This window comes from Pezoporus occidentalis, unplaced genomic scaffold (assembly GCF_034315485.1).
Source record: "Pezoporus occidentalis ecotype Australia unplaced genomic scaffold, CSIRO_AGI_Poc_V1 ctg72, whole genome shotgun sequence".
NCBI classification, from domain to species: Eukaryota; Metazoa; Chordata; class Aves; order Psittaciformes; family Psittacidae; genus Pezoporus; species Pezoporus occidentalis.
In genome coordinates, this window is record NW_026916072.1 from 3,474,300 (window position 1) to 3,497,207 (window position 22,908).

The 22,908-nt window shown below is 63.9% G+C and overlaps 4 protein-coding genes across 5 annotated transcripts; 2 read left to right on the forward strand and 2 right to left on the reverse strand.

Annotated features, from left to right (window-relative positions):
- Nucleotides 1-10,115: 10,115 nt before the first annotated feature.
- Nucleotides 10,116-12,379, forward strand: ANKRD34C (ankyrin repeat domain 34C). Its single transcript, XM_062642709.1, has one exon. The coding sequence runs from the start codon at nt 10,190-10,192 to the stop codon at nt 11,711-11,713; it is 1,524 nt and encodes a 507-aa protein (XP_062498693.1). The 5' UTR covers nt 10,116-10,189; the 3' UTR covers nt 11,714-12,379.
- Nucleotides 12,380-14,019: 1,640 nt separating this feature from the next.
- TMED3 (transmembrane p24 trafficking protein 3) lies at nt 14,020-16,051 on the forward strand. The gene is made up of 3 exons (XM_062642735.1): nt 14,020-14,231; nt 14,739-14,987; nt 15,464-16,051. The coding sequence occupies exons 1-3, from the start codon at nt 14,070-14,072 to the stop codon at nt 15,698-15,700; spliced, it is 648 nt and encodes a 215-aa protein (XP_062498719.1). The 5' UTR covers nt 14,020-14,069; the 3' UTR covers nt 15,701-16,051.
- Nucleotides 16,052-17,217: 1,166 nt separating this feature from the next.
- On the reverse strand, nt 17,218-19,782 carry LOC134176068 (gonadotropin-releasing hormone receptor-like). Of its 2 annotated transcripts, none has more exons than XM_062642721.1 (4): nt 19,570-19,782; nt 18,667-19,217; nt 18,113-18,266; nt 17,218-17,930 (listed from the first exon to the last, which is right to left on the reverse strand). In XM_062642721.1, exons 1-4 carry the CDS (start codon nt 19,595-19,597, stop codon nt 17,536-17,538), a joined length of 1,128 nt encoding a protein of 375 aa, XP_062498705.1. In that variant the 5' UTR covers nt 19,598-19,782; the 3' UTR covers nt 17,218-17,535. The 2 variants fall into 2 exon arrangements, with proteins under 2 accessions (XP_062498705.1, XP_062498704.1); XM_062642720.1 differs by having other exon boundaries at nt 18,113-18,323.
- A 1,045-nt stretch (nt 19,783-20,827) lies between these two features.
- Nucleotides 20,828-22,366, reverse strand: LOC134176073 (mesoderm posterior protein 1-like). The gene is made up of 2 exons (XM_062642731.1): nt 21,362-22,366; nt 20,828-21,083 (listed from the first exon to the last, which is right to left on the reverse strand). The coding sequence occupies exons 1-2, from the start codon at nt 22,247-22,249 to the stop codon at nt 21,021-21,023; spliced, it is 951 nt and encodes a 316-aa protein (XP_062498715.1). The 5' UTR covers nt 22,250-22,366; the 3' UTR covers nt 20,828-21,020.
- Nucleotides 22,367-22,908: the final 542 nt, after the last annotated feature.

The following is a 22,908-nucleotide window of genomic DNA, read 5'->3' on the forward strand; positions in this document are numbered from 1 at the left end:
GGGCCCCGTGTTCAGTGGGTAAAGTGGGCACGGATGTGGTAATGGACAGTTCCCAGCCACCCACAATGGGGCTCTCTTGCCTTTGGCACTGGGGCACCCGCGGCCCTGCCACAGCACTGGGGGAGGCAGCGGCTGTCGGTGCCTTTCTGCAGCGTCAGACTAATGCACGCGCTCAACCCCTGGTTTCTGCACACAGCCCGAGCCGAGAGGTCCCCCCCGCGCCGGGGCCGGTCCCTCCCCACAGGGAGGGGACTGCGCTTATGAAATTTGGGAATAGGGAGTGTCCGTGGGGCTGGAGCAGCCGCAGCCGCGGGCGCGGGGCACTTGCTGCGGGCGGCACGGGCAGAGGCGACTGGCACACGAGGTGCTGCCGCCCCACCGCAGACACACCGTGCCCCGACGGGAAGAGGCAGCTGGGGATGTCCAAACCTCCACCTCGCCCATCACTGCTCCGGCTTCTTGCGTTTGCTGTTCTAAAGTTCCAGGGGAGACGTCTCCTGAGGCCGCTCTCATCTCCTTATCACTTTTCCAGCCCAGCTTCTTCACTGTAACTGTTGGACGGAGAACTGATAAGGGTATGCGAGAGGCACGAGCATCGTCCTGGCACGTCGGCCCCCGTGCTCCCCAGGCTGTCCCGGCTGGGATGTGGGACTCCAACTAAACCCGAGTGCAAAGCAAACTCAAGGGTTAAAGAAACATCTTGTTTTACCCAAGAGCCAGCAGGTCCCGTCCTTCCTTCCAGGCTTGTTCTCTTTCAGCATCTCCAACAGGTCTGTCCTGCGGGAAAACACTGGCATGAGGTCTTGAGATAGCCTGCATGTGGGCGCTGGAGCGCGGCACCGGCACCTTACCGATCGCTCATGTCCCGGTGGAGGCAGCTGGAAATCCTTTGGAACTGGTATAAAGAGTCATTACAAAAGTAAGAAATGACTGTGGTGGGTGAAGCTCCTGTGCTCTGTACCTGCCTGGGGCTGTTCACATGAAACACGACTTACTCCGAATGTTCCGTAGTTTTAAGGTGAGCTCTTGCAGCACAGCTGGACCTGCAGCCAACAGCGGGAGCTGGGTGCCAGAGGAGCAAAGTGGGACGTGGGGAAGCAAAGCAAAGCGCCAGGTAAGGGTTTGCTCGGCAGAGCCCCGAGTTGCTCACATGCAGCTTTGGGGTGCTGCTGTGGTGCAGCCGTGTCCTACCCAGCCCATGGGGGTCCCGTGGGGAGCTGCCCTGAAACTCTAAACCTCCCGGGATCTGCTTCTCATTCCCAGCTGTTTTCCTTTCCCTGGGTCCCCCGTGATCCCCCATAGCCACAGAGCACCGCGGCGCTGCGGGGAGCGTCACCACCCTCATGGGGACCAAGGTTTGACACCGGTGCAGGCAGCCCCTGCCTGCATCTCCCTGCACACCCATCACAGGGACAGGGGCTGGAGGGGGGGGTCCTGGAGCTGCCTGGAGGTGGGTGCCCCAAATCCCCTCAATTCTCAGGTGCAGGCACCAGGACAGGGACCAACACGGATGAGGCAGCCCCATGCGGATGCACCCCAAAACATTGGTGCTGCTTCAGGGACCCTCCTGCTCAGACCTTCCTGCTCCCAGAGCCCAGGCCCCATCCTGACCCCTGAGACCCAGTCTGTCGGAGGCAAAGCACCAACACAGGGTCTTGTCCTCGCTTGAGGCATCCCCCCAGGCAACCAGGGAGGGGACATGGGGGCAGAGCACTGCTCACAAACACTCTCCCCAGCCCCTCAGCTGGGCAGGGCTGCTCCCAGCATGCGGGGAGGCCGCGGTGAGCCCCAGAATGAAGCAGGAGGAGGCGGATGCTCCTCCCCAGCATCCCCCATGAGCTGGTCCAGGGCAAAAAACCCGAGTGCTCCCGCGATTCCTCCCTGTGCAGGGAGCCCAGGGCTGCCGGGAGCCACAAAGGGGCTGGGGGCAAATGTCTGCGTCCTCGCGGCTGCTTCTGCATGAGGGGTTTGGTGCCGGGACCTCACCTGATCCCCCTGCAAACAGAGCGCCCGCGGATTGTCCGTGTGCATTTGGATTTCACCCATGGCAGGGGGGTGCTGAGCCGTGAAACGCGGCTTAGCGCTGGCTGGAAAACTACTGAGGCAGCCGAATTCCCCAGCGCCAGCCCCGGCCATGGGCGATGGGGAGCGGAGCCAGGACCTGCGGCCAGGGGAGTGTCAGCACGGATGGGCAGCCACGGCTGAGCCAGCCCCGGTGCTGCAGCCACTTCCCTCCCAGAGCACGTAGCCCCTATATTAAATCCATGAATAGGAAATTCCAATTCCTCAGAAAAAAAAACGAATCCGGATATTTCATAAGTGTCCCGCTGGACATGAAAGCCCAACCAGGAAATTTCACTCAGCAGAGAGATATTAAAGTTGCTGCAGCCCTTGGGGCAGCAATGGCATGGGACAAAGGATGGCTGTAGGATACGTGTGTGCCACGGCCCCAGCCCTGCTCATGCAGCTCCTTGCTGTGGCACTGCACGTCTCACTGTCCATCACACAGAATGGTTTGGTTTGGACAGGACCTTAAAGCTCCTTCAGCTCCAGCCCCCTGCCACAGGCAGAGACACCTTCCACTAGAGCAGGTTGCTCCAAGCCCCGTCCAGCCTGGCCTTGAACACCATGCTGATGTGGCAGCAGAGCCCCATGGGGGCTCGCTCCAGTGCTCCTCACCCACCTCCACCCACCAGACACAAAATGTCCCTGTCACCAAGAGACCAAGGACACCCCTTTGGCAAATGCTGCCAGCTTGGGGAGGGCTGTGCCAGGGGAGGAAGAGCCACACACAGGGGTGAGGGGTTCAGGGGGCCAATGAGAGCGGATGGTGGGAGCACCCACCCATCCCACAGCACCCCCGTCCTGCAGCACCCACTGCACAGACGCGCTCCCCTGCTGCTGCGCTCTGAAAAGCCACCCCCACAGCCCTGCTCGGAGGTAATTGCAGGTTATTGCAGGGCTCTGTTGTTAAATACGGATCAGTTCTCTTCCGACAAGCGCTCTGTGTAATGCAAACTCAAATCATCTCCCTCCTCCGCCCAGCACCTCCTCACCTGCCAGGAGCCACAGCAAGTCCCAGCCGTGGCAGAGGATGCAGCATGCACCGTGCCCCAGCCGTGGCAGAGGATGCAGCATGCACCGTGCCCCAGCCGTGGCAGAGGATGCAGCATGCACCGTGCCCCAGCCATGGCAGAGGATGCAGCACGCACCGTGCCCCAGCCATGGCAGGGGATGCAGCACGCACCGTGCCCCAGCTGCGGCAGAGGATGCAGCATGCACCGTACCCCAGCCATGGCAGAGGATGCAGCATGCACCGTGCCCCAGCCATGGCAGAGGATGCAGCATGCACGGTACCCCAGCCGTGGCAGGGGATGCAGCATGCACCGTGCCCCAGCCATGGCAGGGGATGCAGCATGCACCGTGCCCCAGCTGTGGCAGAGGATGCAGCATGCACCGTGCCCCAGCCATGGCAGAGGATGCAGCATGCACCGTGCCCCAGCCGTGGCAGAGGATGCAGCATGCACCGTGCCCCAGCCGTGGCAGAGGATGCAGCATGCATTGGACACATCACGGACACGGACACCTCAAACCACACCGTTATTTTCCAGACCCAGAGCACATTTGGCCCCAGGCAGGGAGCGGTTCTCAGGCAGGCCAAGTTGTGTCTCTCCCACCACAGTAATTCCACAGCCCCCCCAGGCTCTGAGCTCTGGGCATGGCTGCAGATGGGCCACAGCTCTGCCCCAGGTGCCAGCACCACCAGCCCATCCCCTCCCCTGCTCACACCTGCACTCCCAGCTTCACCCCTGCCTCTTCACCCCTGTCCTCGGGCCAAGCGGCTTTCTCCTCCCACCCCTGCGCTCAGCTGGTGAGTAACGGCTCCAGACTGAACCGACTCGGCTCCTCCTGCGCCTGCCTGGGAACTCCTGCAGTTGGGTTCAGCAGCACCCATGTGAACCGCTCCACCATGGGCTCCAGCACCCAACACCATCACCAAGGCTCACCCGTGCGCTTCCAAACCCTGCCCCAGCCCCTGAGACCCCACGGGGGTTGTGGCTTCCTGGAGGGGGTGGCATTGCCGTGACAGCCCCTGGCTTGGGAAGGACCCACATTCACCACAGTGGGATGGAGCAGCGCTGCTTCACCCCACAGCAACACGAGCACCCTCACTCCCAACAGCAACTATTCCCCCTGCCCAGGGTCAGGGCTTTTCCAGCCCAGCACCGGGAGCTGCCTTTCAATCCAAAGGGCTTCTCTGCAGATCCTCTGGAGTAGAGCCGAGATGGAAGTGAAGCATCGCGGAGGTGCCGGAATGCGTAGATTGCAAAGGAAGGAGGAGGAGGAAGCGTAGGGAGAGGGAGGATGCGTCGTCAGGGCAACCGCCGGCTGCGGGATGGGAGCGGGGTGAGGGGATCAGGGGACAAGGGGAGTGGGGACACCCGTGGGGGCTCGGTGCTGCACCCCCAGCACAGGCTCACTGGAGGGAATGCAGCTCCCTGGCACACAGCTCCGCACGGATGGGAGCAGGTTGGCAAAGTGATTTTACAGCCACCTTCAAAACACATTCCCGCCCCCATGTGAGAGGAGAAGAGGGGAACAGGAAGGGGTTTGGGAAGAGGATCTTCACCTCCAGAGCTCCGGTGATGGAGACAGCGGGGCTGGAAATCCCAGGGCCTGGGGCTGCCCCTCTGCCCGCTCTGTGCCAAGGCAGGTGAGCCCCAGCACAGCAGCGTTCCCTGAGCCCAACAGCCTGCATCTCACCTGGTCTCACAGCCAGGAGCCCCCCTCCCTGGAGGTGAGGGGTCAGGATCCAAGCGATTGCAGCCATCCAGGGCCCAGCACATTGAGTTAACGGTGCAAAACACCAGCCAGTCATCACCAAGGGAGGACACTCGCTGTGCAGTGACACATGGCAGCAGCACCTCCATTGCCAGGCCTTAACACAGCTTATTAGAGTCAGAGTCTAATTAATGCAGGCACTGTTGAGCGGAGGATGGAGAATGGCCCAGATCCCACCCAGCTCCCAGCATTCCTCCTTACAGAGGGGTTTAAACTTGTTCATGCTGCAGACATGGATCAGGAGATGGGCACTGAAATCTCAGGGTGGGCACGGGCAGTGCCCCGCTTGTGCTGCTTTGCAAGCGAAAGGTGAAGCAAAGCCAGACTCATCCTGTAAGGGATGTGCTGGCAAAAGGGATTGAGTGGATTTCCATGTGTGGTCACCATCTCTGCAGCAGGGATGGAGCTGCTGATCCCCACCAGCTGTCCTCGCTGCACGTGGAGAAGGCCAGCACAACCCATGGCTCTGCGCTGCCGTGTCCGTGTCCTGAGCCCCACATCCTCTGCTCTCTCCCTAGAGCGGCCCTGGCACAGGCAGCAGCCCCATCAGTGTGGTGACCCCCGCTCCCCACACACCACATCCCAGGATTTCTCCCGCCGGGCCCTGACAGCTCCTAAAAGATGCTGCACTATTTTTACCGCGGTTGCCATAGAGACCTCGGCCCCGCGCGCAGTGATGCTGCTCTTTGGGAAGCGCTGCATCACCGGCCGCTCCTGCCTCCACACGCACCGGCAGGAGGCGGCTATTTTGGGCAGAGCCCCACCGGGGCTGGAGATAACCCGGCCCCGCCCGGGAGGAGCGATGGGGAGAGGGGAGCAGCACCTCCGAGCACCCTGCCCGCTCCAACCAGCCCCACTGCTCCAGGGCCCAGGGGACCCCTCGAGACTCGGACCTGCTTTTAGAAGCAAGAAGGGAGACGCTGAGTTTGTCCAGCCTGAGCGATCAGAGTCAACGCTAAAGCAGATGCAAACCTGCCCCAAGCTTTGGTCCTGTAAGGAGAATATCTGGATGTAGTAGGAAGGGGTCACTTCCCCCATGAGACCCTTGTGAGGAGCATGGGCAGGGCTGAGGAACCCACACTGGACTTCATAAACCTGCCATCAGCCCTAATCAGTAACACACCTGCAGCATCCTCCTGGAGCAGCCAGGCATTGGGCAAGCAGAGACTGGGACCCCCAGCTGCCCCATAGCAGGGATACAGATCCTCCCCACGCCCAGAAGACACGGGCCATGCCCCAGGAGGGCAGCAGAGTTGGTTGGTCCCCTCCGGAATGCCAGCACCGAAAGCTTCCTCATCACCTGTACTCATCCCCCGGGAAGCATGGCTATAAAAAGAGGCTGTGCAGGGATGAGCTGGCAGGAATAGCTGCGCACAGCCCTCACCACTGCTCTGCGAAGCACCCAAAATAGAGCCAGCCCAACAGTCCCCAACAGGGGAGATGGTCCTGCCCATGGGCTGTCTGTGCTGCAGCTTGTCCCGGGCTATGGAAGCACAAGGAGCCAGGATTGCCGCTTGCCACCCTGTCCCTGAGCCTGCACCCTCTGTCTCCCCGAGCATCATCAGAGCCCCTGGGGATCACACAAACCAGACGGGCTGCTACAGTCCCAACAAGCAGCCAAAAGCAGCTCCCTCCTCCTCTGGGCTGGGCCAGACTAATTATAACTCTAGAAAACTGGAATAGACGCACGAGAGCTGCCCGACAGCTTGTCTGTGGGGAGATGCTGCCGGAGTGGCCCAGGAAAGCACTCGGCATCGCTGCTGTCCTCCTTGGTGCCACCACTGTGTCACCTCTGCTGCTCTGTGCCCTGTCCAGGGGGAAGGCACCATGGGGAAAAAGAGCCCTGGGCAGGGAGCAAGAACTTTCCCCAGATCCCCCAGTGAATCATCCGGGAGCAAATCACAGCCTGAGGAGCAGCACAGGCTGACTCAGCAGATCATTATGGATAACGAAGAGAAAACACAACCTGTGATCATGTGTGAGGGGAAGGGAAGCGAAGGGGGGCATCTCCATTAATCACTCTGTGAATTCAGCACAAGGCAAACAGACACCGTTCCTGTGGAGAGGGTGGGTTACCATCAGCATCCAGCCCCGGGCAAGGGTCCCGGCACTGTGGCAGAGCCCAGCTCTGCAGCCAGGAACCAGCCTGGGCTCCAGCACAGGGATGAGAACTAATGAGAATGGCAAGGTCAGCAAAAGAGGAAGGACCCTTGGATGGGGGATGTCAGATCCCATCACTTGTTGCCAACACTTTCCTAATTGAGGAGAGCACTCGGGAATCTGAACTGTCAATCGTTTATGCAAGCCCAGGTTACAAAGACGTTTGGTGAGAGGCCTCTGAAACAAATGGACACACACCTTCAGGGCTTGTTGGGCCAACTCAGCAAACAGAAGTCTCCGTGCTCCTGGAGATCGCAGGGAAGCTGCCATACTGTTTTCCTAAACACTTGCTAATGTGGCAATTTCCCTGATAGCTCTAGTTATTGTTGTCAACTTCTACCAGAGAAGGTTGCAATTTTAGATTATATTTTAGCAATCACAAGAGAGATTCCCCCTCCTGCCAACCTCATCTGAGAGCACCATGACAAACACCCTTACAGGCAGCAGCAGTCATAAACCAGAGCCACGTGTACACGGGTGTTGTACCAGCAGCACACGTACCAGCGCACGCCATTCCCCAGTGCCTGGGCACACGCTGGCACCAGAGAACACGTGTGGCACAGCTCCCCATACACACGGGCACACAGACACACAGGGACATGGGCACCTGTGTGCAGGCCCCCCGACACACCTTGTACATGGGCACACATGAAAATACGTGTGCAGGGACATGTAGACATGGGCGTACACACACATGCAGTGCCCACATGGGCATGCCTCGCACATGGACACAAATAGACGTGTGCAGGGATATAGACATCCCTGTGCTGATACCTCCTGCACATGCAGATACTCATACTGCAGGGCACACGGACACAGGCACACACACAGGGACATACATACCCCTGCACAGACACGTCCTGCACATGGACACACGTGTGCAAGGACATACGGACACCCCCCCAGGGACATGGGCACCCCTTGTACATGGGCACCCACAAGTACTCATGTGCAGGGACACACGGACACCCCCCAGGGACATGGGCACCCACAAGTACTCATGTGCAGGGACACACGGACACCCCCCAGGGACATGGGCACCCACAAGTACTCATGTGCAGGGACACACGGACACCCCCCAGGGACATGGGCACCCACAAGTACTCATGTGCAGGGACACACGGACACCCCCCAGGGACATGGGCACCCACAAGTACTCATGTGCAGGGACACACGGACACCCCCCAGGGACATGGGCACCCACAGGTACTCATGTGCAGGGACACACGGACACCCCCCAGGGACATGGGCACCCACAAGTACTCATGTGCAGGGACACACGGACACCCCCCAGGGACATGGGCACCCCTTGTACATGGGCACCCACAAGTGCTCGTGCAGGGACACACGGACAACCCCGACGTGTGCACGCACCCCTCGAACACGGGCACCCTCGCACGGGTGGGCGCGGACACGTGCGCGCACGGACACCCCCCCGCCGCTCCCCGCACCCACCGGGGGCGGAGGCGCCGCCCCCCCCATCCCCGCGGGCAGGAGCGGCGGGTGACGCAGCACCCGGAGCGTACACGGGGGGCGATGCGGGCGGGGGCACCGGGGAGACCGGCGGGGTAACCCCGCACCGGCCCCGAGCAGCAGGTAACGGCAGGGCGCGGCGGGCGGCGCCGCCTCTATCCCCTCCACGACCGGCACCGAGGCGGCGGGACCCTGGACGGCCCCTGCGGGGCGGGGTGCGCCCGCCGGTATCGCGGCTCTCTTCCTGGTCCGCGGCCCCTGCAACCCCCCGGTGCGGCGGGGACGGGAGGTAAGAGCGCAGGGGAGCAACCGCCGCCCCTCCCCGAGGGAAGTCCCGGTGCGAGCACTTACGGCCGGTCCCAGCGCTGCGGGAGCCGCGGGTCTCCGGGCACGGGAGGGGGGAGCGCAGCGCAGCGCCTGCCCCACGCCGGGGGCTCCGGGGGGATGCTCCAGGGAAGCGCTGGGCAAGACCCGAGGGGTGGAACTGAGGCAGCCGACGGGGCCGTGTCTGCCTCCGGGATGTCTGGAGCTGGGCTCTGCTGGTCCCTCCGGCACCACTCCGAGCCGCTGCCTCTGCCTGGAGCCTCGCAGCTGCCAGGGATGGGTTTGCTCCTGAGGACACAGGCAGCAGGGCCATGGGGCGCTCGGGTCGTACGCCATGGCTGCTTCCTTACCTGCCCGAACTCCCCACAGCCGGTGCCAGGGAAGCGCCTGTTGATGCTCCGGAGCCAGGCTGCTGCGGAGCTGCCGGGAGTGGAAGCTGCTCCTCCAGCAGCAGCTCACACCAGCGTCGAGCAGCAACGGGTTACAGACAATGTGACCACAGCTTCAGCAGCGAGGAAGCAGAGGTGGTGGCTTCAGCACAAGAAGCTGTAGATGTTCACACTGTCTCCAGCGGGCTCTGCGTTACCGTCCAAAGGACATAGAGGACCTAGCGGAAACCACCTTGGGGTCAGAACTGCACAGATTGCTCTAGCACTTGGGGAAATCGGGTGCATCCAGGCAGATGCCAGCATGGGGCAACATAGCTGGAGAGGAGCAAGGCGAGATGAACCAGGGTGTCCTGGTAGGAAGCTGCCAGAGCAGAGCTGCTCTGTGAGGAGACAAGTCATAAGCCGAGGACCACCACAGCACAGGCTGGGATGAGACACGGATGAGTCCATGTCTGGTCCCATCAACAGCAGCCATCAGGGTAAGGGGTGGTCAGATCCTGGGTAATCGAGGGAAATCCAGTGAAGGAGCTGGTGCAAGAGAGTGGATGAAGGCTCCTGCACCTTCATAGATCACACCAGGACTGGCATGGACGAGCCCTGCATTTAAATAGAGCCCCAGCCCAGGAGCCGTGGGAGGGGGGCAGGGAGGTGGGTGGGGATCTCAGCTGAGCTCCTCAGGGCAATTAAGAGCAATTAAGGTCAACCGGGACCCTGGCAGCCAAGTCATAGAATCACACAATGGTTTGCATTGGGAGGACCTTAAACCTCCTCCAGTTCCAATCCCCTGCCTGTGGCAGGGACACCTTCCACTAGACCCACTGTGTGGGGTGGGGGGCTTTGGGGTTCCACAGTGTGGGCTGGACATGGTCAGCCGGGCACAGGGCACCCGGGCAGGGCAGGGCAGGGGGGGAGCTGGACACCAAACCTCACCTCTCCTTATGGTCCCTCTGCAGCGACCGGCTGACGCTCCCATTGCCCACCAGTAAAAAACGGCCGGTGCCATGGATGAGGTGACAGAGCTGGAGACGGGGGGGAACCCCCTCCTGAAGGCAGTGTGGCTTGGGCGGCTCCGCCTCACCCGGCTGCTGCTGGAAGGGGGGGCTTACATCAACGAGAGCAATGAGAGAGGGGAGACGGCCCTGATGGTGGCCTGCATCACCAGGCACGTTGACCAGCAGAGCATTAGCAAGCCCAGGATGGTGAAGTACCTGCTGGACAACAGAGCTGACCCCAACATCCAGGACAAGTCCGGGAAAACAGCCCTGATGCACGCCTGCATCCGCGGTGCCGGTGGGGACGTGGTGTCCCTGCTGCTGGAGAACGGCGCAGACCCCAGCCTGGAGGACCACTCGGGAGCATCAGCACTGGTCCACGCCATCAACGCCAACGACAAGGATGTGCTGCAGCACCTCCTGAATGCCTGCAAAGCCAAAGGGAAGGAGGTGATCATCATCACCATGGACAAATCTGCCTCTGGCACCAAGACAGCCAAGCAATACCTGAACATGCCACCCTTGCTGGACTTCAAGGAGAGGAGCCTCCCCGAGGCACGCACAGCACCCCCCAGCACCCACCCGAAAGCTCCCATCTCAGCACCTTCCCCTGCTGAGGAGGAGAGCAGCATCTTCCCATCGCACCCTGGGGACAGCCCCTGTGCCAACGAGCCGCCCTCCCCAGGGCAGCACACAGGGGCAGCCCACAGAGCCCGGCTGCCCCGGCTCAAGCGGCTGCGCTCGGAGCCGTGGGGCCTTGTGGCACCCTCGGTGCTGGCAGCCTCCACACACCACGATGATTCACGGGTGGGTGCGGATGAGGAGGTGATCACGGGCATCAGCGACCTCTCGCTCTCCAAAAAGGCTCCTCCCGCCCGCGGCGGCAGCAGGAGCAAGGACCCGTCCCTCCTGCCGCCGGTGGACGACCCGGCTCCGAGGGCGCCGCTGAGGAAGGCAGCGTTCGAGAAGAGCCCGGCCGCGGTGCAGCGCCTGCCCCGCAGGAGCGCGGTGCCCGAGGAGCCGGAGGGCCCGGCCGCGGCGCTGCGCTGGCGGCGGCTCAGCGCCGAGCACCACGACGACGAGCCCCAGCTCTGCGGCATCCCCGGCCCGGCCGATGGGAAGGGGCCATTGGAGCGCAGGAGGCTCAGTGGGCCCCACGCGGCCTCGCTGGACGGCTCCCGGGACGCCCTGGACAGCAGCGCTGGCACCTCTCCCAGGCCCATGCGGCGCCGGCCGCCCGGCTTGCTGGAGAGGAGAGGCTCCGGCACCCTGCTGCTGGACCACATCGCGCACAGCAGGCCCGGATACCTGCCCCCCCTGAACGTGAACCCCAACCCCCCCATCCCCGACATCGGCGCCAGCAGCAAAGCCCCCTCCCCGCTGGCTGCTGGCCTGAAGGCTCTGGTGTCCTTCACTCCCAGCTCACCCAGGTGGGGAGACTTGCGAGCCAGAAGGAAGCTGCTCCGGAGACATTCCATGCAGGCGGAGCAGATGCGGCAGCTCTCTGATTTCGAGGAAGTCGTGGCCCAGTAGCCACATCACCATTTGCTTCCCGCAGAGCTCACCAAACCAGTGCTGTCAACGCAGAAACGTGATGGTTCCCGCGTCACCCAGCTCCAGGGAAGCGCTGGTGACCACAGGGACCAGACCTGTGCCCAGGGGCTCAACCGGGAGGCTCCTGCTCCCACTTGCTGGAGCTGTGCGGGGAGCCCGGGTACCCAGCCCAGGCAGCTGGAGCCTCTCGTATTCCAGTCTCTTCTGGACCTTTCCCCAGGAGTGATGACCTGAGAGGTCAGTCCCAGACCATCTGAGATCGTTCGGCTTCACACACTGGCTCCTGCCTGCAGGTCGCTTATTCCTCATGATTTATAACCTATTTTTCTTCCACCCAGCTCGTTCAGACATAGAAACCTGTGTGGAGCCACACACAAGTGAGCTGTGGGGTGATGTGTGTGTGAAGTGCCTGCCAGGGGGAAGAGCTTAATGCTGCGGGTGCTTGGAAGAGCACCCATTCCTAGCAATTGAATGTATTGGTACCTAGCTGTGCTGGAGAGGGAGACAGCTCTCGACCTCAGACACCTCCAGGCACTGGAACTCCAGAAGCTGAGCTCACCCATCGTTGCTGCAGGCTGGTGACTGGCTTGGAGCGGGTTTATCTCCATCTCTGCAGTGACCAAGGTTCAGGGGCATTTCCCACTGCACTGAATTCCAGGACTGGGAGTGCTGCTTTTTACGTGGGGAGCTTCTGCCCAACGCTGGGGTCTGCAGCAGCTCTGCACAGGCTCACCCCCAGGCAGCATGAGCCCAAGCCAGCAAACACACCCACATAGCTGGAGATGGGGGTACAACTGCGGCTCCCTCCCAGGGCTGGGGACCCCATGGCCCTGCCCTGCAGACAGGACATGTGGCACCCTGCTGTGGGACATGTGGCATCCTGCACCGGCAGCCCAGGCAGCTCTGCACCATCAGGGCAGTGCAATCGGGCACTGCAGGGCCCCATTCTCAGCCGGGCTCTGTGGGGAGCTCTGCTTGTCCCCCACGCCACAGGACCATGGGCTGGATGTGCCATAGCTGCCACCAGCCTCCGCTGAACCGACCACACGGAGCTGGTGGCATGGAGGGAGCCAGCCCAGGGCCCTGCACCACTGCCCAGTGAGTACTGGGGTCTGTACCCTAGTGAGGGCTAACGTGTCCTGGCACCACTGCACAGGCAGCAGGGCTTTGACACCCACTGCTGCAGGTTCGGCTCTTGCCTCACCCACACGTGCTCCAGCTGTCTATCCATCCATCCATCCATCCATCCATCCATCCATCCATCCATCCACCCACACGGCTGGCGAGGACCCGGTGCCCTGCCCAGGGCACGAGCCAGTGCTCAACAGGCTGCTGCAGAGCCTTGCACAAGGCAGAGCCGGGCTTTGGCTGTAACAGCCCAGGGGTGTTCTCTAGGACCGTTTGAGGTTTACATGTGTGGCTTAGAGCAAAGGGGGGGGGGGGGGGGGTGTGTTATATTTTTACAGCCTTAAAGTTTCTACTTAGGTCAAATGTCTCTGAATTTCAGGCATGTTTGCGCTGTAAGTGACATTTGTCTTTCAGAGTGTGAATTTGAAATCCTGTTGTTCACCTCCTCCATTCGTTACTAAATACCCTCATATTTTGTGTTTGTCTTCTTTTTCTTAAAAAAAATGTTTGATGCCTTTGGGCAGCGGTTGGAGGTGGGATATCTGCAGAAATTAGGTCATAGAACCACAGATTTGGGTTGAAGGGACCTTAAAGCTCCTGCAGCTCCAACCCCTGCCACGGGCAGGGACCCCTTCCACTGGAGCAGCTTGCTCCAAGCCCCTGTGTCCAACCTGGCCTTGAGCACTGCCAGGGATGGGGCAGCCACAGCTTCTCTGGGCACCCTGTGCCAGCGCCTCAGCACCCTCCCAGGGAAGAGCTTCTGCCTAAGAGCTCAGCTCAGTCTCCCCTCGGGCAGGTTAAAGCCATTCCCCTTGGCCTGTCCCTACAGGCCCCTGTCCCAAGCCCCTCTCCAGCTTTCCCGCAGCCCCTTCAGGCCCTGGAGCTGCTCTCAGGAGCCCTCTTCTCGTTGACCACCACCAGCCTGACGCGGGTCACCCGCGGGCTCTCCCCGAGCTCTCTCTCCCATGGGAACAGACACGGGCAGCGCTCCCACACGCTCGTTCCGTGGCGCTCAGGACGGGCGGGCTCCCGGGGATGCCGGCGCGGTGCCGCCCCGGGTCCCGCCGTGGGTCCCGCCCCACCGGCCCCTCCGCTGCGCCTGCCCGGCCCCGGGGGCGGGGAGGTGGCGCCGGAGCCGCCCCCAGCGGAAGCGCGGCCGGTGGCGGTGCCGGGTGCGCGCCACGTCAGGCGGGGCGGGAGCGGCGGGATGCGGGCCGGGATGCGGGCGCTGCCGCTGCTGATGCTGGTGTCGGTGCTGGGCGCGCTGCGGGCCGGCGGCACCGAGCTGACGTTCGAGCTGCCCGACAGCGACCGGCAGTGCTTCCACCAGGAGCTGGAGCGCGGCCTCAAGTTCACGCTGGACTACCAGGTACTGCCCTGCCCGCGCCCCTGCCTGCGCCCCTGCCCGCGCCCCTGCCCCTTCTTGTGCCCGCTGCCCTCTGTCCAACCCCCAAGCCCCATGTCCCTGCCCTGCCCATACCGTCGCCCCCTGCTTGTGCCCGTCACCCTCTCCACATACCCGCAACTCTGTGCTCCCTCCCATGTCCCACAGAGCCCCTGGCAGGGCTGCACCTTCACCTTTCCCATGCAGTTCCCATCTCCCCCTGCACTGCACCGCGACCAATTCCCAGCCCTGTTCTCATGCCCAGTGGTGCCTGTCTTGGAGCAAGCACTGGGATGTGACCACAGGAGCCCCTGACCCAGGGCTGGACCCGCGCATCCCACCCTGAGCTGCGACACCCCACTTGAGCTGTGTGCCCTGCAGGGTGCAACTTCCCCAGTGCTCCCTCAGTCTAGGCTGGCCATGTGAGGTATGGGCAAAGGCACGTGCTCTCACCTCAGATTTTGGCATGTGCTGCTGCATCTCCTTGCGCAGGTGATCACCGGCGGACACTACGATGTGGACTGCTACGTGGAGGACCCCAATGGCAGGACGATCTACAAGGAGACCAAGAAGCAGTACGACAGCTTCCCGCACCGTACTGAAGTCCAGGGTGTCTACACCTTCTGCTTCAGCAACGAATTCTCCACCTTCTCCCACAAAACCGTCTACTTCGACTTCCAGGTGGGCGACGAGCCCCCGATCCTGCCCGACATGAGCAACCGCGTCACCGCGCTGACGCAGGTAGGTCCCTGCACAGTGACATGGGGCTGCCATGGGGGGAAGGTCCTACCGCAGCTCCCACTTGTGGCCAAAAGGCCCCACGGGACAGTGCCTGGGGCTCGTGCCCCTTCCCCTCTGCCGAATGCAGAAGTGCCAACCGCCAGCCACTCACCCCATGCCATGCAGGCCACATCCTGCTCCCAGGGAGGGATGGGGGGGCTGCTCCAGGCCTGAGCCTGCTCCAACTGGAGCACCCGGCTCCCATCCCACACATGGGAAGCAAAACAGGGCTGGACCAGCCCCAGTGCCTCTCAGTTGTGCTGTGGTGCCTGCAGTGGGTTCCCTTCACTGGGAGGTCTCCAGCGTTGCCCCTTTGGGCAGAGCTCAGCTGGCAGAGACCCAGCAGCTCAGGGCACTGCTGCCATGCCCTGGGTGTCCCAGCACTGTCCTCAGCACCGTGCCGCAGCAGGAGCGCTGGAATGTGCTTGTCTCCCCAGATGGAGTCTGCCTGCGTCACCATCCACGAGGCGCTGAACACGGTGATCGACTCCCAGACCCATTACCGCTTGCGGGAAGCACAGGACCGGAGCAGAGCCGAGGACCTCAACGGCCGGGTCTCGTACTGGTCGGTCGGGGAAACCCTCATCCTCTTTGTGGTCAGCATTGGGCAAGTGCTGCTGCTCAAAAGCTTCTTCACTGAGAAGCGCCCCGGCAGCGGCAGCACCAGCACCTAGAGCCTCAGCCACGCCGTGCTGAGCTGCGCGGGGAGCGGGCAGCAGCGTTCTCCTGGGTCACCTCGTGCTCTGCAAGGTGCTGCTGCGGGGAGGGCGCTGCAGGGAGCAGGGGATGCCGTGATGCTGCTGAGTTGGGTGGGAAACAGTCACCCAAGTATAGGCATCCCCTGGCAGGCTCCCCAGCATCACCTCCCACTGCATTGCCCTGCCTGTGGCTCTGTCCCCTCTTCCGGCCGGTCTGTGTCTGCTCTCCAGCTTCCCTGGGGGAGCGGGTGGGTGTCCTGGAGCAGCATCAACCCTCCAGACCCTTGTCCAACAACTGCTACACTGTCAGAACATGGGGGAAAGAGCCTCAGCAGTATCCCAGGAGCTGCTGACTCATAAACAGCCGAGGTTTCAGCTGGAGCTCATTGCTTGGTGATTCCCGTCACTTGATGGGTCCTGTGGTTCCCATTGGTTTCCAAGTCCCTATCCTTACAGTATTGCTCAGGCCTTTCTCTGCCACAGGAGCAAGTGATGTGCCCTATGCAAGATCACAGAATCATGGAATGGTTTGGGTTGAAGGGCCCTTAAAGTTCATCCACTTCCAAACCCTGTCACAGGCAGGGACCCCTTCCACTGGAGCAGCTTGCTCCAAGCCCCTGTGTCCAACCTGGCCTTGAACACTGCCAGGGATGGGGCAGCCACAGCTTCTCTGGGCACCCTGTGCCAGCGCCTCAGCACCCTCACAGGGAAGAGCTTCTGCCTAAGAGCTCATCTCAGTCTCCCCTCTGGCAGGTTAAAGCCATTCCCCTTGGCCTGTCCCTACAGGCCCTTGTGCAAAGCCCCTCTCCAAGTTGTCACCCCTTTAAGTATTCCAGACTGTTAGTTTCATACTTACCATCATCCACACCTGGGGCTTGTCCCCCCTGCACATCCCAGCAGCAGTGGGCACAGCTCTGCCTCGTCCATCCCAAGGAAGCCCTATCCCTGCCCAGCCACAGCAAGGATCCCCTGTGCCCCTGGGACTGCAGCCCCATTCGCTGGAGCCCCTCAAGGCAGAGACCCCCAGGAGCAGCACCACTGGTTCTTTGCTTTGCTACTTCCCAATAAACCCTGCGACCGCGGCTGCGCTGGGCACCGCTCCCGGGACGCGCAGCTCCGGGTCCCGCCTGCAGCAGGGATGGAGGTGCTGAGGGAGCCCAGCACCCACTGCAGCAAAGGGGGAGCCCCAGAGACGCTGCCTGGGGTCGGCCGCTTGCCTCAGTCCTGGCTGCAGTGAAGCTGCCGCTCGCGCTCCCCAGGGCTCCTGCGGCAGCGCCGGCCTTGGGCAGCTGCCGCGCAGCCGGGAGCAGCCGGGGCCTCGCAGTGACCTTCAGCGGGAGCCGGGAGCTCCCGTGCGGAGCGAGGCTGCAGCCATGGGCCCCACTGGGACCAGGAGCCGCTGCGGGGCACGGCACCAGCCCTGGACACCCCCTGCGCACCCTGGGGTCTGCCCTGCACTGGGACCACCCCATGGCAGGGATGGAGCAGCCAGGACCAGCTCCAGACCAGCCACCTTGCCAGCGACGGTGAGCCGGGGCTCTGCGGACCCCAGCCCAACTCGACCAGGGACGCAGGCAGGGCAGGAAGCGGCCATGGGGTGCTTTATTGCCACACAGAGCTTGGCAGGCAGAAAAAGGGGCTGGGGGCACCCGCAGCAGCCCCACCACCGGCAGAGGCGCTTTGGGGTGCAGGCAGCGGCAGTGACTCCCCAAACCCTGGCAGACCTGTCCTACTGCTGCTGTCCCCCAAGCTGAGCACCCCGGGGCGTCCCCACTGCGCGGGGCCGTGCCCCCTCACAGGGAGCTGCAGTGTCAGGAGCCGGCGCCTGCGGGCAGCTCCCGCTGCTGCGGAAGGGACGAGGCCGAGCAGTGGAAGGAGCCGGTGGCCAGGGAGGGCGGCTGGGGCTTGGGTCTGTGCCCAAAGGGGCAGCCCCAGCCCCTCCGGAAGGGGATAGTGAAGAGTCCGTAGGTGATGGGGTCCAGACACGCGTTGAAGAGGCCAAAGATGAAGAGGATGTGGGCGAGGGCGGGCGAGACCCTCTTCTCCATGGCCCGGGGGCAGAACCAGTACCACAGCCCCAGCAGGTAGTAGGGAGTCCAGCAGAGGATGAAGGAGGAGACGATGACCAGGCTCATCTTCAGCATACGCAGCCGTGCTCTGGGGATGTTGTTCCTGGAGCACCGCAGCGATGCATCCTGGGAGGAGACTGAGGGAGACCATGGCCTCAGTGGGGGACACTGAGCAGCCTGTCTGGAATGGGGACCCCATTCCCTAAGGGAGGGCTGCGGGGACCCCACACAGCTCCAGCCAGGGCTCCCTCCTGCTCTCCCCATCCCAGTGTCCCTGCAGAGCCCCCAGGCACGGGGTCACGGCATCTCGGGCACTCACAGAGGCTGGAGCCCATGCGCCGGGAGATCTCCAGGAGGATGCGGGTGTAGCAGCAGACCATGATGAGCAGTGGGAGCAGGAAGAGGCAGGTGAAGCCCAGCATGTTGTAGAAGGTCTCATGCCAGGGCTGGGCAAAGCTGCCAAGCGTGGTGCACTGCGTGAAGTTGTGCAGGGGGTGGATGGTGATTGTGACCGTGCGGAAGAGGAAGAGCTGGAGGCAAAGCAGAGGTGGGATGGCGGCCCCCTCTCCAGGGGCTCCAGGCCTCCCTAAGGTAGAACACCAGTATCCAAGCCAGGGACTATTGGAGCCACAGGGTCAGGCCCTGGTCATCAGAGTGGGACCCGGAGTCACGCATGCACCAGACGGGCTCCCCACTCCCAGGGAATCGTGGCACACAGAGGAGGGCACTCGGCTGCCTCTCCTCCAAGCCCTCTCCATCCCTGTCCTGCGGGGCTCACGGCAGCACCGGCCCTGGGATTAACCCAGGCGGGCACCCTGGAAGGGTGGGAGCCTTCCATGGGGCATGAGCCGGAGCGGAGCCCTGCGCTGGTACCTGTGGTGCTGAGAGCACCGCGCTGAGGAGCCAGGCGACCTGCAGCATGATGCGGTTCCTCCTCCGGGCACGGGCGATGGCCAGCGGGCGCAGGATGGCAGCCTGCCGGTCCAGGCTGATGACGACGGTGACGAAGGCAGAGGCGTACATGGCCAGCAGCCGGAGGTACATGAGGAGGCGGCAGGCCAGGTCGCCCGCCCGCCACTGCAGCGTGATGTTCCAGATGGCGTCCAGCGGCATCACGGCCACGGTGAGCAGCAGGTCGGCAGCAGCGAGGTGCTGCAGCAGCAGGCGGACGTGGGAGCGCCGGGCCCCGCGCCGGGCCCCCGCCGCACGCAGCACCGCCAGGTTGCAGCCGGCGGAGAGGGCGAACAGGGCAAAGGTGATGGCCACACGCGCCTGGGCAGCGGGTGAGAACGTGGGCACCCGCAGCGCCTCCTCAGCCCCCTCCGCCGGGAGGGTCCAGGCGCAGCCCTGATGCAGGGCGCCCACGCTGCTGGGGGGCTCCACGCTGGCGTTCCCCATAGCGTCTGCGTCCAGATGGCCGCCTCCTGCGGCAACAGGCAGCCTGGGATGCGGGCTCCGGGGGGATGGGTCCCTCGGAGCCCTGCTCCCTGCCCCACACCACGGTGTCTGCACCTCAGCTCCCCCCCAGCTCACTGCCTCCCCCTTCAGCTGCTCCCTCCATCCCCGCTGCTCCCCCCGAGCCCCTCACATTGCCACAGGGGTCCTTGGCACCAAAGAGGGCAGAGTGAAACAGTCTTGGCTGACCCCAAGTGCTGCCCATCATCCCGCAGCCTGGAGCATCCCTTGTGGTCCTGCATGGGGATGGAGACACTGGCACGCAATTCCAGAGTTCCCAAGGGAACCAGCCCCCGCTCCCCACCAGCACCACCACCTCACCTCCAGCCAGGGTGTCCTGTCCAGCCATGGCAGGGTGACTGCTCGTCCACACCCGCGCTGTGCCTGGTGAATGAGTGGGGAAGGTTCTGCTGGCTCCGGCACCCGCAGCACCTCTGCACCCGCTGCCAGGAGACACTTGGCAGGCAGCTCTGGGTGCCCTTGGCTGGTAGCTCAGGTTCCTCCTTGACGTAGCCCAGCTGGGAACAGCTCAGTCCTGCACCCTGCACCACCCCCTGAGTGTGCACAGAGCTCGTGTACACACGCACACACACACACAGACCCAGGTTCACCGTTCTGTTGATGCACTCACAGATGCAGAACATGGATATGGATGTGGATGTGCACGGACAGCTCTGCCTGCAGTCCGAGCCCCTCCATACCCGCTCCCGCTCCACCGGCTCATCCCTGATCCCACCCTAATGGAGCAGGGCCCCTGCTGAGCACCCTGCGCAGCTGCCTGCCCCATAGAACCCCCCGGTCAGCCCCCAGGAGCAGGGTAGGTGCTCAGGGCAGCAGGGATGTCCCCACAGCCGGAGCGCCCCAGCTCCCTTGAGCCCTGGCTGGGGACATCCGCAGACGGGGGCTGTTTTGCATCTCAAAGGCTTCGCCCGCCTCGGCAGAGGGAATTAACGTAATTAGCGAGTCATTTCACAGATAAGCTCCGCTCATTAGCCCCGCAGGCCCCAGCCCCAGAGCCCCGGCGCGTTCGCACCCAGCTGCAAGCCCCAGCACAGTCCCATTAATGGGGGACCCCCATGGAGGAGGTTCCCCTGTAACTCCCCCCCCCCCCCCTCCGCTCTGTCTGCGGGGTCTCCAGCCCCGTTGGGGGGGGGGGGGTCAGCCCCACGCCCCAGCCTGTTGCTGGATCCTCAACACCCACATTTCACTTTGTGCTGTGGGGCTCGCACCAGCACGGGGGGCGGGCAATGCCCAGCTCACACCGAGCCGCAGAGCTGGACCCGAGGGTGTTGGTGACCCCCATTCCTCCTCAGCCTCCCCACAATGCCTTTCCCAGATGTGGTCCAGCCTGCCCGAGCAGCAGTCCCCAACCTCTGCAGCCCAGCCAGGCAATGCTTGTACCCACACCAGAGCCCGGTGAGATGCCTGTGCCCGGCCTGTCTGCAGAGCATGAGTTCACCAGCTTGGGCATCCTCTCCTGTGCCCAAACCTGACCCCAGAGCCAATGCAGTGACCCTGGAATGGAGCATCCCATCCTGTACCTGGCTCCTGCGGTGGGAACACCACACGGTGACACATGGAGGGGCACGAGGGTTTATTTATGTACAGTCGCAGCACCCCAGCGTGTCCAGCACAGCTCCAGGCCCACATGAGAGGCAGCTCCTTCCCACCGCCCCCCCACTGTCCAAGAGGAGACACGGTCCCACGAGCTGTTTCATCCATGTAGTGCATCATGGGGCCACATGGCACCGGGCAGCTGGGGTTTGACTGGGTCAGTCCTGGCGCTGTGACGGGAGCAGGGCTTCCAAAAGGGAGAGCAGGTCTGCAGACAGGTCCTGGGGAGCAGAGCATGGGTCAGAGGGGGACCAGCCAGGACAGGAGCTTGGGGCGGTTGGTAGAGCCCATCCACAATGGGACCAGCTGAATACGAGGGAGGGTGGCACTGGGGAGGGTCAGGGACCCGCATGCACCCGCTACAGGGAGGGCAGGGACACCTTCCCCTTCCTAACCCCAGACAAGGCTGTTGTCACCCCAGATCTGGTCCTCACAGTGCCCCAAGCTCTGAGTGCACAAGGGAGTGACCTGTGCCCATGGGCTCACCCCAGCCACGTACCTGGGTGACAGTCCCTGCATCCACAAACTCTGGCAGCATCAGCCCCGCATCCAGGAGGGCGTCTCCAGGGAGGTCAGGAGGAGCTCCTGCCCCATGAAGGGGGGATGGCCACGAACACGTGTCGGAGGTGACGGCGCTCCCGTGCAGCTCCGGGGGGGTCCTCACCGAAGGGATGTAGGGGGGCGAGCCCCAGGCTCCCGGCCCCAGGTCTGGAACCCCAAGCACCTCCGGGGGGGGCCCTGCTGCAGCGCCACAGGGAGGCGACGACCCCCAGGCCCCCGGCCCCACGCCGGCAGCCCCGAGCAGCTCCGGCGGGGGCCCGGCCACGGGAGGTGACCCCCAGCCCGCAGCGCCGGGGGGCGAAGCATCGCGCGGGGCCGGTGCGGGCGGGAGCGGGCGGGGGTCCGGGCTCCGGCAGCACCCCAGGCCCTGGGGGCAGAGCGGGCAGTGCCGGGGCGCCGCCCCCCGCCGCCGGGCCAGCGCCTCCTCGCTGAGCCCCAGCAGCGCCGAGAGGTGCGCGATGTAGCGGGCGGCCAGGCGCAGGGTCTCGATCTTGGTGAGGCTCTGCCCGGCGGGCGCCAGCGCGGGCGGCAGGTAGTGCCGCAGCCGCAGCAGGGCCTGCGCCAGCCGCCGCATCCGCAGCTTCTCCCGCTCGCTGGCGCTCTGCCGCGGGCCCCCCGCTCCCCGCGCTCCCTTCCTGCCCCTGGGGCCGCGAGGGGCAGCGGGGCCGCTCCGGGGTCCCCGGGCAGCGGCGGGCGATGAGAGGCCGCAGGAGTCGGGCGAGGCTGCGGGCGAGCTGCTGCTGTAGCCCTCGGGGTCCGGGGGCCCGCGGCAGCCCCAGTGCTGCAGCAGGGATGTGGGGGGCAGCGGGAGGCCGGGGGCTGCCATGGCTGCTGCTGCGGGGCCGTGTGCCGGCGTCTCCCGGCCGGCCTCGCCTTTATGCGAGTCCGAGGTGTGAAGTGGCACCTCCGTGGCCGCCACCAGCAGCACTTCAAAGGCCGGGGTGGGGGGCGAGGGCTCTGAACACGGGGGTGACAAATCTCACCCCAGAGCTGTGGGGCTGCTCTGGCTGCCTACCCCCTCCCCGCCAACCATCACCCTGCCTCTTGTTCCGAGGATAGGCTTGGGCCCTGGGCAGTGGGGTGAGCGGTGGGGGCTGCAGTGGGGTGAGCGGTGGGGGCTGCAGTGGGGTGTCCTATAGGGTCTGCACTGGGGTGCAAGCTGCAGAAGTGCCAGCTCGGGGGGCCCACGTCCACCACCACACAGGGTGCCTCCGGGGGCACCGCACCCGGGGCCGCCCCCTCCAGGTCCCCACTAGCTGCGCTCCGTAGTCACCCATCGGGAGAGCGGCTGCAGCCCAGTGCCGGTGCCGGAGCGCTGCGAGGGGCGGCCCCGGGCGCGGTGACCCCACGGGGGGGGGGGGGTGTGTGAGGGGCCCCCCCGCCGCGTTCCCAGGCCCCGCAGGTGTCGGTGCCGGCGGGTGCGAACGTTTCCAGGGAAACCGGCCCCGCGCGGGAAGGAAAATCCATCAGGGAGCGGGCGGGGGC

Excerpts from the sequence above, each read along its gene's own strand:
- ANKRD34C (XM_062642709.1), top strand. The coding sequence starts at position 10,190 with ATGGATGAGGTGACAGAGCTGGAGACGGGGGGGAACCCCCTCCTGAAG.
- TMED3 (XM_062642735.1), top strand. The coding sequence starts at position 14,070 with ATGCGGGCCGGGATGCGGGCGCTGCCGCTGCTGATGCTGGTGTCGGTG. Across the intron at positions 14,232-14,738 it reads AGTTCACGCTGGACTACCAG|GTGATCACCGGCGGACACTA; the intron begins GTACTGCCCTGC and ends CTCCTTGCGCAG. Across the intron at positions 14,988-15,463 it reads GCGTCACCGCGCTGACGCAG|ATGGAGTCTGCCTGCGTCAC; the intron begins GTAGGTCCCTGC and ends TTGTCTCCCCAG.
- LOC134176068 (XM_062642720.1), bottom strand. The coding sequence starts at position 19,597 with ATGGCTGGACAGGACACCCTGGCTGGAG. Across the intron at positions 18,324-18,666 it reads CGGTGCTCTCAGCACCACAG|CTCTTCCTCTTCCGCACGGT; the intron begins GTACCAGCGCAG and ends CTTTGCCTCCAG. Across the intron at positions 17,931-18,112 it reads GCGCATGGGCTCCAGCCTCT|TCTCCTCCCAGGATGCATCG; the intron begins GTGAGTGCCCGA and ends GGTCTCCCTCAG.
- LOC134176073 (XM_062642731.1), bottom strand. The coding sequence starts at position 22,249 with ATGGCAGCCCCCGGCCTCCCGCTGCCCCCCACATCCCTGCTGCAGCAC. Across the intron at positions 21,084-21,361 it reads ATGCAGGGACTGTCACCCAG|GACCTGTCTGCAGACCTGCT; the intron begins GTACGTGGCTGG and ends TCTGCTCCCCAG.